Genomic DNA, 15,866 nt, shown 5'->3' with positions numbered 1-15,866 from the left:
CAGGGAATTTAAAACAGCCAACAGCCACACAATTCGAGAGGGGAAGGGAACTCATCGACCCCAGGCCTGCCGACACAACCAGGTTTTAACGGCTTTTCGGAAGGCCTGGAGAGAGGTGAGGGTCCGAATCTCTGCGGGGAGCTCGTTCCAAAGGGCCGGAGCCGCCACAGAGAAGGACCTCCCACGGGTAGTAGCCAGATGACATTGGCTAGTAGACGGAACCCGGAGGAGGCCTAATCTGTGTGATCTAATGGGTCTTTGGGAGGTAATTGGCAGCAGGCGGTCTCTCAAGTACTCAGGTCCAATACCATGAAAGGCTTTATAAGTGACGACTAGCACCTTGAAGCGTATCCGGAGACCAATCGGTAACCAGTGCAGCTCGCGGAGGATAGGTGTAACGTGGGTGTACCGAGGTGCACCCACAATCGCTCGCGCGGCTGCATTCTGGATGAGCTGGAGTCTCCGAATGCTCTTCAAGGGCTGCCCCATGTAGAGCGCATTGCAGTAAGCGTGTTGTCACAGGAGGAGCTCTCCTTAACTCACTGAAAGCTTTTGAGATTTTATAAGCAAAAGAGAAAATGAAGAATAAGACTGGAAAATGTCATTTCCCAAATTTGACAGTCCTAATTTTAACAAGACAAGTAAGTATATTCCAAACTGACTTGCTCTGGCTGCTCTGATGTATAATTTGAACTCAGTTTAAAATATACATATATTTCTGGACTTGGATGAATTTAAGGAAAGGTAAATAGAATCGTTTAGAAACAATAGATGGGCAGTGCCTTTCTTTTAATTGGGTTAAGAGATATATGCTAATAATGTATGCTTTCTTTTAATTGGGTTAAGAGATATATGCTAATGGGAGCCAATGAAACACTAGAGGGCACTCTTGGTCCACCAGTATATTTCTTTTTCTGGCTACCACCAGTGTTTTTCAACCTTAACAACTTTAAGATGTGTGGCCTTCAAGAATTCTCCAGCCAACCACACCCTGCCTTGGCAGTCCATGTTCAGATCCTGACCTGATACTTGAAATAATCCTATTCTTAAAAAAAAAAAGAAATCTGGGAAAGAGACAAGGCAGAGCCAACCTGGAGATAAAAACATATGAAGAATGGTTTCAGGAATTGGGTATGGCCAGTCTAAAGAAAACAAGGACTAGGGGGTGATATAATTGTAGTATTCCAGTATTTGAGGGGTGCCACAAAGAAGAAGGGGGGGGGGAATCAACTTGTTTTCCAGAGCAGCAAGGCAAGAAAGAATCAAGAATCAAGAATCAAGGAGAGAACAACTTGGAATTAAGGAGAAACTTCCCAACAGTGATAACAATTAACCAGTTTGAACCAGCTTGCCTTCAGAAGTTGTGGGTGTTTTGTCACTGGAGGAGACTGGACAGGAACTGGTCTGAAATAGTATGTTCTCCTGCTTGATCAGGGAGTTGGACTAGAACAGTGGTCTCCAAGCTTGGCAACTTTAAGACCTGTGGACTTCAACTCCCAGAGTTCCTCAGCCAGCTTTGCCTCTTTTATTATCAACTCTGAAGTAGCATGAAAAAGAATTGTGCTTATTAAAGGGAAAGATGTACAATACAATCCTTCTCTGTAAATTACAGTCTTTGAACCCTGGAGGCCTGTTCCTGTATTTCAGAAGTATCTATCTAGCAAAAGGCCTCCTGGACCTGATTACGGTACTCTGCTTTGCTTATTTGGGGATTCCAGAAATGTTGCCTGACTTTGTGGGGCTAAAGTCTTGGTGATCCCAGGCTTCAGTTAATTGCTGGAATTTGGGGTGTTTAGACCAGGGGTCTCCAACCTTGGCAACTTTATGACTTGTGGACTTCAACTGCCAGAATGCTGGCTGAGGAACTCTGGGAGTTGAAGTCCACAAGTCTTAAAAGTTGCCAAGGTTGGAGACGACTGGACTAGAATACTTCCAAGGTCCCTTCCAGCTCTATTCTAATTGATTGAATCTAGAGTAGTTGACAGACTGAAACCTGGCCTAGCTTCATGCTTTTAGACTTTTCCAAACACTGCTTTCAGTCTGAAATCAGGCCCTAAAAATTAATTCAGAGTGCATCTCTTTACACTGGTATTTATTTTTTGTAGGTTTTTATTTTTCTAAAACCATTCATTCAGTAAAAAAACTACTGACAGCTTATAACAGGGCAAGTTCAAGGGTTTTTCTTAGATTTTTTGCCAACCTGTAGTGCCCCATGCTTAATCTGCAAGCAGGTAGATATGCTAAATCTTAAACTTGGGCTTAATAAACTAACTATGCTGAGATAACATGCTAGGGTTAAAACAAATTGTTTATGCCTCAGCATTGACAGTGGTGGTGTTCTTTTACTACAATAAAGCCATGGCTGGATTTCTACACCCACTGAATCAAAGCTATCCATCCCATGCCACTGCCTACGATTTGCATGTTTATAACAACAGGAATAACTTAAGTGTTTGCCTGCACTAAGAACAGTGGTGGATTCCTACCAGTTCGGACTGGTTCGGCCAAAATGGTAGTGGTTTGGTGGCTTGGGTCACTGGAACTGGCAGCGACCCAGGCCTGCCACTCCCCCAAACTGGTTCTCCTTGTTTTTTGGTTCTGCACATGGAGAGAACAATTTTAATCACACTGAGCACACGAGCAAATCGGCAGTAGCACCTGACGGAACCCATCCCTGACTAAGAAGTATTCTGTTTTGAAGACCACTCATCTCATCTCATCTCATATGTCGTGTTGTGTTACATTATATTCCTTTTCCAAATGTGTAAGTAGCTGTCTTAAAGTGAGTCACAGCTGTAATTTGATTTCCTGCTGAAAATCACCCCATGGCAGATGCCATTTGCAGTCAGAGGGGCTGCTTGCTGAAAAGACTCAGGAAGAAGAGTGGAATTTCAGCACAGAATTTGTTCCAGGTTAATGTCCTGTGGCTGCCTTTTTCTTCAAAATAAAAGGGAGCTCTTGTTCTCCTTTTGCCCACCACTAATGATAAAATCTCACGTCCAAACAATTTTTGCCCAACAGCAGATACATTTGCACAGGCAATTTTTTTGAACTTCTATTAATCATTTATTCACTCAGTTATGACTGAGTTAATCATATTAACTCAGTTATGTGAATATTGCAAAGACAAAGCCAGCTGTTGTTGTTAGTTGCGAAGTCGTGTCCAACCCATCACGACCCCATGGACAACATTCCTCCAGGCCTTCCTGTCCTCTACCATCCCCCAGAGTCCATTCAAGCTCACACTGACTGCTTCAGTGACTCCATCCAGCCACCTCATTCTCTGTTGTCCCCTTCTTCTTTTGTCCTCAATCGTTCCCAGCATTAGGCTCTTCTCCAGTGAGTCCTTCCTTCTCATTAGGTGGCCAAAGTCTTTGAGTTTCATCTTCAGGATCTGGCCTTCTAAAGAGCAGTCAGGGTTGATCTCCTCTAGGACTGACCAGTTTGATCACCTTGCAGTCCAAGGGACTCGCAGGAATCTTCTCCAGCACCATAGTTTAAAGTCCTCAATTCTTTGGCACCCTCAGCCTTTCTTGTGGTCCAACCTTCACAGCCATACATTTTAACTGGGAAAACCATAGCCTTGACTATACACACTTTTGTTGGCAGGGTGACGTCTCTGCTTTTTAGTATACTGTCTAGATTTGCCATAGCTTTCCTTCCCAAGAGCAAGCGTCTTTTAATTTCTTGGCTGCAGTCCCCATCTGTGGTGATCTTGGAGCCCAGGAAAATAAAATTGGTCACTACCTCCATTTCTTCCCCATCTATTTGCCAGGAATTGAGGGGGGCGGATGCCATGATCTTAGTCTTCTTAATGTTGAGTTTCAAGCCAACTTTTGCATTCTCCTTCTTCACCAGCATCAAGAGGCTCTTTAGTTCCTCTCCACTTTCTGCCATTAGAGTGGAATCATCTGCATATCTGAGGCTGTTGATATTTCTCCCGGCAATCTTAATTCCAACTTTTGATTCATCTAGCCCCGCTTTTCTCATAATGTGCTCTCTATACAAGTTAAATAGGCAGGGAGACAGTATACAACCTTGCTGGACTCCTTTCCCAATTCTGAACCAATCAGTGGTTCTGTTTCCAGTTCTCACTGTTGCTTCTAGACCCGCATATGGATTTCTCAAGAGACAAATAAGATGGTCTGGTGTTCTGTCCCCCGCTTCTTCGCTCGTTCACAGACGACAGGCAGACAGACTTAAAAGGAAAGAACTTTATCAGTCCTGGCTTCCGCTGGCTGGGAGCCCAAAATTAAACATAAATAAAGTCTCGGGCAAGAAGATAACAGAATGCAAAAACAAAGATCTCTTACAAAGCAAATCACTTCTCCAAGTGTCTCTTTGAATCAGGGTTACAGAAAGCAAATCACTTAACCAAGTGTCTCTCACAAACAAACCACGACCGATGAACGATGAACCACGAACGAACGACGAACGATGAACCACAAACGAACGATGAACGTTGACTTCTGCAACCAGGGCGTGGCACCATCAGTCCTTTTATCTCCAGAAGACCACATTAACGAGCCCCAACTGCATTGTTATTCCTGCATCCCGACTCAACTCACAGCAAACCTCTGCTGAGTCACAACAGTCTGGTACTCCCATCTCTTTAAGAACTTGCCACAATTTTTCTCAATGACGCAGAAGTAGATGTTTTTCTGGAACTCCCTAGCTTTCTCCATGATCCAGCATATGTTGGCAATTTGATCTCTAGTTCCTATGCCTCTTCGAAATCCTGCCTGTACTTCTGGCAGTTCTCGATCCACATACTGCTGGAGCCTAGCTTGTAGGATTTTGAGCATAACTTTACTAGCATGTGGAATGAGTGCAATGGTGCGGTAGTTTGAACATTCTTTGGCATTGCCCTTCTTTGGAATTAGAATGTAAACTGACCTTTTCCAATCCTGAGGCCACTGCTGAGTTTTCCAACTTACAGCCTCTCTATATAGCCTGTAGAGAGACACTGAGGTGTATTGATTGAGGTATCAAGTGAGAAACTGGGAGATTATGAGTTCTAGTCCTGCTTTAGGCACAAAGCCTTCTGGGTGACTTTGGACCACTCACTTTCTATCCAGCCTAGGAAGCAGACAAGGGCAAAACATTTATTATTTTTATTGTATTATTTGTTAAATTTATATGCTGCTCATCTCATGGTTTGAGGCGACACTTCCAAAATCTTGCCAAGAAAACTGCAGGGATTTGTCCAGCAGTCACCAGGAGTCAACACTGACTCAAAGGCACCAAACAGAAAGCATGGAGAAGGCATTCAAAGATGTTGTGATTACAGAATTCACAGATAGGCAAAAAAGAAACAAGAACAAAAGTGTCCACTTTATGCCTATAGTGTGGGTTTGTATGTCACACTAAGCCAAAATCAGACCAAACTGTGGCTCAATGTAATGTGGAAACTTCAAACGAGCAGAAACTGTTGCTCATCTAAGGGAGCATTGATCTTAGCCAGAGGCTTCTCCCAGCCCTGCTCTCCCTATTAACCTTTCATCTGGACTTACAAAAACTGGAATCTTTTATACACAAACCCTGGTTTAAAATTAAAACCCCAAATCTATCCCAAAGGCAGAAACTACATCAAATATCTCAACTTATACTTGTAGTAAGATGGGCGGCCAATAAATTTTATAAATAAATAAATAGAAATGAATTATCAATATAATTATCTCATTGTGAATTAACAACATCTAGAACTAAATCACATCTAGTTAAGCACATGATCTGAAAAAGGGCTACAACATCTGGGCTGCAAAGATCCTTAGGGCCTGCTAGCCCTAGAACAAGAATCTGGATAAAATCTGATACTCAAAGGCTTAGGTACATGACTGGGAAATCTGCCTTTTTAAGGTTGGTTCTCCATTAGTGACTTAGAGCATCTTCTAGAGCAGGGCTCTCAAACTTGCAGCCCATTGGCTGAAAGCGTCCCGCACTGGCCACGCCCATGCATGGTTTGGCAAAGGGGGGGGGAAGTCCTGATATGTCACGTGACACTGCCATGACAATTTGAGTTTGACACGCCTGTTCTAGCGCATGGTTGTCAAACTCGATCATGTCACGTGACATATTGTGACATATTTTTTGCCTTTGCGGAGCTGGGGTGGGCATGGTCTGCAGTGACACATCTGGCCCACAGGCTACCACTTTGACAGGCCTGTTCTAGAGTTATCCAACTACAGTATTCGTCTGCAAAAACAATAATGGTGACAAAGCTTTGCTCCATTTCAACAGCTGGATAATACTGTGAGGATGCTATTGATGTCTACTGAGGAAATTTGGTCTAATCCAGGGGTCTCCAACCTTGGCAACTTTATGACTTGTGGACTTCAACTGCCAGAATTCCTCAGCCAGCATAAAGTTGCCAAGGTTGGAGACCCCTGGTCTAAACACCCCAAATTCCAGCAATTAACTGAAGCCTGGGATCACCAAGACTTTAGCCCCACAAAGTCAGGCAACATTTCTGGAATCCCCAAATAAGCAAAGCAGAGTAATCAGGTCCAGGAGGCCTTTTGCTAGATAGATACTTCTGAAATACAGGAACAGGCCTCCAGGGTTCAAAGACTGTAATTTACAGAGAAGGATTGTATTGTACATCTTTCCCTTTAATAAGCACAATTCTTTTTCATGCTACTTCAGAGTTGATAATAAAAGTGGCTGGTTTATACTTTATTACTTTATAATAAAAGAGGCCGAAGCAGCTTCCTTGACTCACTACTTGTATTATGGGGATTAGTGATACTGCCTCAAGATATACAGGAGTCTCTGAATGAAACTCTGTGAAGCATCAAAAACCTTCAAGGCAACCGAAGCAGCTAGTGGTTCCAACAGCTGCTACAGACACCTGCACCGTGCCCTCTTTAATCTGGTCACCCTTCTCACAGCAATAGGCGGTTTCTTTGACTTAGAATTCCATTGAGGAGCCATAAAGATGGTGCCACTTCCTTTTCTCCCTCGACTGGAGGAAACAGGAGCAAACTGGCAAATGGCAACACACTACAGAGGGAACTAGGATGCTCTTCAGACATTCTTTTAGCCGCTGACCTAAATGCCAACTCGTGCAGCCATTGTAAAGATTTGCACGGCATGACAATTTTGTTCACAAAATCCCGTATGATTGAAACCAAAACAATAGCAGCAGTGGGCAAGGAACAGAAATCCTTCCAATGCAGACTGCTCTGAGAACCACCAGGAATGGGAAGCATGGGAGAGGTCTGGAACCTGCCAGGAAGTTCGGTTTCTGATTTAATCAGCCACTCTGAGGTTAATGCCACTTTCAACATAAAAGACTCAAGGAGCCACGATCGGTCAATAAAGGTTTTTACTATGGTTTTAATCTGAACTTTATCACATTAAATGTTGGGAGGATGGTCTGTGTTTTGAGAATGTGCGTCTGGACACATCTGAATACCTGAAAGTGAAGGAGGAGGCTAAAATTTGGAAGGGGAATTGACTTCTTTTCCTCTGGAGTTTAGCATATTGGGAAATGTGGTGGAAGCAGAGGTGGGTTCCTACCAGTTCGCACCTATTCGGTAGAACCGGTTCGTCAAATCTACCGAACCGGTTAGAAGAGGTTCCACCAGTGGACCCGGAAAGCAGGCCACACCTACAGAAGAGGCTCCAAATTTTTTTGAAACCCACCACTGACACACACACACACACACACACGAGAGAGAGAGAGAGAGAGAGAGAGAGAGAGAGAGAGGGAGAGAGAGAGAGAGAGAGAGAGAGAGAAAGACTGACACAGAGAGAGAGAAAAAGAGAAAGGAAGAAATACATAAATAAATAAAGGAAAAAGAAAGAAAAAGAGTGAGAGAGATGAAAGAAAAAGAAAAAAGGGTCAGAGAGACAAAAGGAAGGAGAGAGAGAGAGGGAGAGAGAGAGAGAGAGAGAGAGAGAAAGAAAGAAAGAAGAAAGAAAGAAAGAAAGAAAGAAAGAAAAGAAAGAAAGAAAGAAAGAAAGAAAGAAAGAAAGAAAGAAAGAAAACACATGGCCGGCAAGCCACTCCCACCAGGTTACATGGCCGGCAAGCCACTCCCACAACGGAGGCCACACCCACAGAGTAGGTTCCAAAAAATTTTGAAACCCACCACTGGGTGGAAGCAACCAGGTATTGGAGAGAAGTGGTAGGCTCTTTTTTCCACCCATTTCTTATTTTCTCTCTGGCCTCATCCCCCAATCATTTGCTATTTTTCAGATGCTGGGCCTAAAGCAGAGTTTCAAGACTCTACTGCCAAAAGTCCAGTTTGAGTCCAATTATTTCTCCCAAGAACTTTAAAAAAAACACATTCTTCTCAAACGGTTTTACATTGATAAGGGTACAAAACGATACCTGTTCACAGATGGCTCCGGTTATGGTGACAGGAAAGAGTCGGACCGTTCCTCGGCCAAGATTCTCTCGCTTACGCTGCTGTGAGAATAATTTCAGCTCCTTGGCTTCCTCCTCTTCCAGGGAGCTGCAGTACTGAGCCTGGGTGAAGATTTGAAAAGGAAGGCAAGTGTCATAGGCTGCTTCACTCAGTAACCAAGAAAGAAACCACTCAACTCCATTTTGCAGAATTAAGAGTATTTTTACTGGTCATGAGTAGATAGTAGCTAAGCCAGTGTTTCTCAACCTTGGCAACTTGAAGATGTCCGGACTTCAACTCCCAGAATTCCCCAGCCAGCGAATGCTGGCTGGGGAATTCTGGGAGTTGAAGTCCAGACATCTTCAAGTTGCCAAGGTTGAGAAACACTGAGCTAAGCAAAGCAAGGGCGTAATCATAGATATCAATATGTGACCCAACCCCCTCCTCCTGGTACCCTTAGTCCATAGTCCAATCAGTACACCACACAGGTGTCATGTGGGAGACATCTTCAAAAAACATCATCAGGCTGGTATGCCGGACAGTTGGTCTGGGCGGCAAATCCTTTATCTGCGCATGCGCAGTAGATGGTGAGAACACCTCCCTTTATTCAGTCTCTCCAGTGCTGACACTTCCCTACCCACAAACAATGCCCCCGCCTCCCTGTTTCAATGGCAGCCGAAAGCAAGCAGCAAAACAGAGGCTGACAGCAAGATGGTCAAAAAAGGTCAAGATTTTTTTTCCTGCTGATGACTCTGGGACAGGGTTTCCATTCCAGGAAGACTCAGCATATGATTTAGATTAGATTAGATTTATTTTATTTGTATGCCGCTCTTCTCCGGGAGGGACTCAGGGTGGCGAACAACTCAAAGGGGGGAAGGGAAACATAGAACACAATGCAAGTAATTAAAATAACCAAGAATCACACAGCCACACAGGTCGAGAGGGGAGGGGAAGTCATCAACCCCAGGCCTGCCGGCAAAGCCAGGTTTTGACGGCTTTCCGGAAGGCCTGGAGAGAGGTGAGGGTCCGCATCTCTGCGGGGAGTTCGTTCCAGAGGGCCGGAGCTGCCACAGAGAAGGCCCTCCCCCGGGTAGTAGCCAGGTGGCATTGGCTGGTAGACGGAACCCAGAGGAGGCCGACCCTGTGTGATCTAATGGGTCTGTGGGAGGTAATTGGCAGCAGGCGGTCTCTCAAGTACCCAGGCCCAATACCATGAAGGGCTTTATAAGTTACGACTAGCACTTTGAAGCGTATCCGGAGACTGATCGGAAGCCAGTGCAGCTCGCAGAGGATAGGTGTAACGTGGGTGTACCGAGGTGCACCCACAATCGCCCTGCTCTCAAAATGAAAAATCTGGAATAAAATTACAAAGGGAGGATAGGTGGCTGGCTGATGAATACTTAGTGTAATCTCAGCATTCCTCTTGCTGGTGAACGCCAATTCTCCTTATGTCCAGCCAACACAGTCAATCAGTTCTGAAGCATGATGGCAACTTGCAGTCCATCCACATCTGGAGAGCTGTAGATTGGCTAACTAGCCCCCCCCCCCCCAGCTGAAACAGAGAACCATCCATTTACTGGGCCAAGTCAGACAACACCAGCCTTTCAGATTGGAGCAAGAAAGACAATAGATTTAGCCTAATGTTATACAGATCATTGGTTAAAGACATCTGCAGCAAAGAAAAGAGAGAGAAGGGAGAAAGAGAGGAGGATAAAAAGGAGATGGCCCAAGAAACAGAAAAAAAGAATCTGGGTGACCTCTTCAACTCATTGCAAGCATTCAGCCCCGAACATCCTCCTTCTAAGAGAATGAAGATCTCAGCAGGGGGAAAAAAAAGATTTTACAGCCTTTGATCTGTACAATGCAGACACCAAGGGAACAGATTCACTGCTGGCAAATGAACAATTCCAGCAAGCGAAACCAGCCCAGGTCAGGGTAGCAACTAACTAGCCATAAATCATAGGAACAGACAGCACCAGGCTGCCCTATCAGGCCCCAAGGGATCTGGTAGCCCAGAAGATAAAAGAAATCAATTAAATCTTACCCAGGGAAAAATTTATATTTCACATCAGTCTATAATTGAGAAATGGTGGTTGCCCACAAGTATGGGGAAACCATTAGCTTACTGACCTTGTGTAAGCAAATCAATTCCTACCCCCTAGGAGGCAAGGAATGTCCAGGGAGAACTCACACAGACTTGGGACTCTGGAGGTTGATCAGAAGGCTACATCAAAGAGGGCCCCTTCTCAAGGAAGCTCTGAGCCTAATGATTAATCTATCTCCTTGAAAGTTTAAAGAGGGTGGAGAAAGGAGGTTTAGCACAGAAATCCTTCATCTGTTTACAGTTTGAAACTGGCAACCCTCTACCAGGGTTTTTTTTTTTCTTCAAAATCCTGAGATGCCTGAGGACAGAAGTTTATTTGAACAATCCGTACTCCCACACCCTTTCTTCACGGCATTCTACGTGAGCATATTTTCCTTCACTGCCTTTTGTCCACTTGTCAACAGTCCAATAGCTGGAAGGAGACCTAAAATAGATCTTGGCATTATATTTTTAACTAATTCGTTTTGGTTTAAAAAATGGTGATCTACCCAAGTACAAGAGATACCAAGTTATATTTCAGGAGTCCTTCTGTGTAAAGGACCCAAGGCAATTAATCACCCAAGCTCTTCTTTTAAAAGATACAGACTATTTCATTTCTCACAGTTACAGTTATTATTGGGAACAATGCTTGGCCCTTTCAATCTGCAACCCTTTCAAAGTGCAGAAAACGTAGGAAAAAAGGTTCCACCACAAAACCGCGGTAGACTAAAGCGCACTCGACGAAAGTGCGTACGTGACGTCATCACAGCGCGACGAAAACAGCACACTGTGAGCGGTAAACTTAAAATTAACGCGTAAATCTAAACCTAACCCCCCAAACCTAACCCTAAACCTAACCCTAAGCCTAACCCTTAACCTAACCCTAAACCTAACCCTAAACCTAACCCTAAACCTAACCTTTAACCTAATGCTAACCTAACGCTAACGCTAACGCTAACGCTAACCCTAACCCTAACCCTAACGCTTAACGTAACCCTAACCCTAACCCTAACCCTAAACCTAACCCTTACCTTTATGTGAATCGGCTTGCTTTAATTTAATTTTAATTTTAATTTAATTTATTTTTAATTTTATTTGTCGCGCTGCTGCTGATGTCACGTACGTGCTTTAATCGGGCGCGCTTTAGTGGACCGCGGTTTTGTCGTGCCACGGGAAAAAAATGCAGCATTTTAATGTTTTTAATTTCAAAAACATCACGTTTCTAATTCTTATTGAAATCATTGATCAAAACATAGTGAAAGCTGCAGAATTTGTTGTTGTTGGGGGTGTTTCAATGGAACTTCCCCACTCCTTTACATATTGCAAAAGCAGAATAACAATGACAAATAACAATACCAACCTCATTCAAGTAATCATAATATTACATCAGTACAGTATCTCCTGGTGAGATATTTTGAAAAGGCACATATAGTAGATAGTTATGTACTGCTATCCTAATGGGCATCACAAATTACAAGAATAATTATGAATTCTTTTTTGGGGTGATTATTGGTCTCTGCCACCTGTGGTAGTTTAAGCCCAATTATTTAGACTGCAAACAGAGATCAGGACTGTGTAAACTATCCTCAGAGCAGATAACCAGTGACTGACAACCCAGCAGGTGAGAAGGCAAAGAAACTAATCTAGCAAAATACACAAGATTGATCTTGAGGAAATTCCTTTCTGAGTCAGAGGGTGGCAATCATTTTAACCCTTTAGGCTTCCCTTTGTGTCCACACATCAAGAACAACCAGGAACTCTGCAAACACACTCCTTTTCTAAACTGATGATTGGAGCTTGGGGAAGGTGAATTGGGAACTAAAGGTGGCAGAAAACAACTTCCAGAAGACATAATAGTGTTCTGAAGAAAATAGCAGAAGACTGCAATGGAATGAAGAGCCAGTGAGTAGACTAGGTCTTCAATAATTCCTCTCTGGAACAAGAAGATTTGAAATTGGCCACAAGTGTTCCAAGCAGTTGCTTCTTGTGATGGGGATTTCAGGAAGATTTAGAGTTCTGGGAGATGAGGGAAGAGCCATCTTTTTTCAAACTGAAGCCAGCATCTTTGACAGGACACGGAGTTTTCTTGCAAAAACTATAAATGTCGGGAATCCCATTTCTAAACATTGAAAGATGCAGGAATACTGTCCTTTTTGTTGCTAGTGTGCTGGTTAAGCAGAATGGGACAACTCACCACAACTAACTCACCATAGCTAACTTGTCACAGAATAACTCGCCAACAAGATCATTCTTGTTGAAGTTCTTGCTTCCTCACAATTAATGGAAGAGTCTTGAACTTTTGCATCTGGCTACACATATCAAGTATAGAACTCTTAAGAAAACAGCTTTCTATAGGAAATCATCTCTTAACGCCATCATCCCCACATCTCCATTTCTTCCTTCCTATTTAATAATAATAATAATAATAATAATAATAATAATAATAACAACAACAACAACAATTCTGTTGTTGCGAATAATAATAATCCTCTGATGATGCCAAATGCAGACTTTGCAAAGAAGCTGATGAAACTGTTGATCACATACTCAGCTGCTGTAAAAAAATCGCGCAGACTGATTATAAATTGCGGCACAATTCAGTAGCACAAATGATCCATTGGAATTTGTGCAAAAATTATAATATTAAAACAGCAACAAACTGGTGGGAACATCAGCCTGAAAAAGTCACCGAAAATCAGATGGTCAAGATCTTGTGGGATTTTCGCATACAAACGGACAAAATACTGGCGCATAATACACCAGACATCACACTGGTTGAGAAAAATAAGGTCACAATCATAGACATCGCAATACCAGGTGATAGCAGGGTCGCCGAGAAGGAACATGAAAAAATCGCAAGATACCAGGACTTAAAAATCGAAATTCAATGACTATGGCACAAACCAGCAGTGGTAATTCCAGTGGTAATTGGCACACTGGGTGCTATTCCAAAAGCACTGGAATTATATTTAAAACAGTTAAAAATTGACAAAATCACCATCAGTCAAATGCAAAAAGCTGCACTGCTTGGATCTGCACGCATATTACGAAAATACGTTACGACGTCCTAGGCCCCTGGGTGGGGCCCGACTATTAACCAATGCCAAATCCGGCAAAACAACTGGCCGCTGTGATACAATTGAATAATAATCCCTCCTCACCTCACTGTCATGAGGTGGAAGCTGGTGCAGCAGCTGACGAATGCGGTACCGTTCTCCAGGGCTGTTGACATAAGGGACTTTGTCTTCTGGGAGGCAGCTGAAGAACTGATAGACCTGGGGGTAAAAAGCACCATTTGTGAATTTTGAAGGAGGAAATTAGAGAAGAGAGCCAAGAACAGAGCTCACAGTGGTTGCGTCCAGGACTCAGTGGTTCTAGCAAAAAAAATTCTCCATCTTCTCTAGAGATCTCCCAGGAAGCATACACAAAACTAAATCCTTCAAACAAGTTAGGTCATCCCGGTTAGGCCTCAAAATGCTGACAGGATGCTCTGGGCATATGCAGTAATTCTCTGGAAGCAAAAGTGTCCCCTGCAAGTATATTATTATAAACATCAGATGCCTTTTTGAAGAAAGGGTTCCATAGTTATACAAATTATTCTACCCATAAGAATAGGATACAGGATCAAGGCCATTAATTTAGGGGCAGGTGGCATGTTTGGTTTATAGAAAGTTCCAAGTTCAAATGTCTAGATTTACCAGATATAAGAGGCTCAAGTAGCAGTGCTGAAGAAAAAAAATGGACATCACAAACACCCTCAGATGATGGGCAACCTGTGATTCAATTGGACCTGATTCCCACTACCCTTTTTCTTTGATAGTTCCCAGAACTTTTCCAACTTTGACTGCCCAAAGTCAGTACTTTTCCTGGTCTTCTGAGATATATTTGACCTTAAAACAGGTTTCTGTTAACCCAAGTGTTCTTAGCTCATCCCACGTTTTATGGCCCAAACTCAGAAAGCATCATCGTCTTACCCAATGCAGCCCTTGTGCCCTCCGGAACAGGAAATTGAGTCCCCCACCAATCAAAATATTTTATCCCTGAGGAACAGCAAGCAATAAAACCTTCCCCTTTGCTACAAGATCAAGCTGTTTTCCTATTATATCATTTAAAGATAAAGATACCCCAATCTGATCTACTGAATTCAACAAGGAACTTCCCCCTCCGATCTCCTTTACCCATAATAATAAACCAGTGATACAAACATTCACACACACAACACAAAATTTCCATTTTGCGATTTAAATTCAGTTCTGTCCAGCATGTTGGGAAGAAGGCAGAAGATTTTTATTTTAATAAGTGCAATCCAAATGAATCTTTAATACAACAGTGATATCCATTCAGCTGCACTGGAGTGAAATAGTTCTTCATAACATTGCTACTATAGATTCATCAAACAAATAAATATTATTCCCAGACTCAACTCTCAGCTCGGTGGATTTTTCCAGAAAAACACTTTCTTGTGTTCTAATAAACTGGCCTTACAGGGTTCTCTGGATATTTTACAGGCTAAAAAGGATAAATACTTTCTGTAATGAAAAGTCTGATAAGAAACAGCAGAAAGTACTATAAATGATTCTCTTTAATCAGTTTAAAACAAGACTTTACTAATCAGATTACAAGCAGCCTGGCTTTACTGGAACGATGAGGTGACATAATACACACACATACACCCAAAAAGGTAGTTACTGCTTTGTAATTAAACTAATTCTATCCCATTTAAACTTCCTGCCTGCCTTCTTTAGAAAAACACCCATTTTATCAAGGTCAGCATCAATACAGCCACATACCTTTTAAAAAAAATCATGATATGTACCCCTGCATGAAGATTTAAGTGAGATTCAATACCCAGAAATTAGGTCAGTTAATCCAATAAGATACTAAAATCTTGCTGAGATTTTCTTCCCTCTTTTAGAAGAATGTAATCATAGGGTTAGAAGGTCTTTAGTCCAAGCAGGAGACTCTATACCATTCTGGACAAGTGGCTGCCCAATCACTTCTTGAAAACCCCCAGTTTTATACCAAGAAAAGTTAATAACACTCCAACACTAAGAGAGCAATAGGTCACATAGCCCTTTAAAAGTGATTATTATCAACTGAAAAAAGTGGAGGAAGAAAGACAGTAAATAACTGGGGATTTGAGCAAGGAGCAAGAATGAGAAGTTAGAAATGGTACGTTGGGGGTGGGGTGGGGGAGCTTACTATTGAATCTTTCATGCCCAAAGGTGTAGTAAGGCCTGGAAGGATTCAGTAGTAAATCCTCCCCCAAAAACATTTTCTTTCTTCCATTATTTGCTATCTTTCAAAGAAAGTAAACCACGATGTTCAAAAATAGGAATCTATACCGTGTTTCCCCGAAAATATGACATGTCCTGAAACTAAGGCCATGCCAGATTTTCGCGGTGGGCCAAAATATAAAGCCTCCCCCC

General features: G+C 42.7%; 1 protein-coding gene across 4 annotated transcripts in view; it reads right to left on the bottom strand.

Annotated features, from left to right (window-relative positions):
- Positions 1-15,866, bottom strand: part of PRICKLE3 (prickle planar cell polarity protein 3) — a 35,608-nt gene that overhangs the window by 7,198 nt on the left and 12,544 nt on the right. For all 4 annotated transcript variants that reach the window (XM_032210771.1, XM_032210773.1, XM_032210774.1 and 1 more), the window contains 2 exons: positions 13,599-13,712; positions 8,339-8,476 (listed from right to left, as the gene is read on the bottom strand). In XM_032210771.1, the coding sequence (XP_032066662.1) occupies positions 8,339-8,476; positions 13,599-13,712 (252 nt within the window). The remainder of the gene's footprint in view (positions 1-8,338; positions 8,477-13,598; positions 13,713-15,866) is intronic.

The sequence above is a fragment of the Thamnophis elegans genome, chromosome 2 (genome assembly GCF_009769535.1).
Source record: "Thamnophis elegans isolate rThaEle1 chromosome 2, rThaEle1.pri, whole genome shotgun sequence".
Classification (NCBI taxonomy): Eukaryota; Metazoa; Chordata; class Lepidosauria; order Squamata; family Colubridae; genus Thamnophis; species Thamnophis elegans.
Note: the sequence above shows the minus strand (reverse complement) of the source record. Positions and strands in the feature narration are given on the sequence as shown.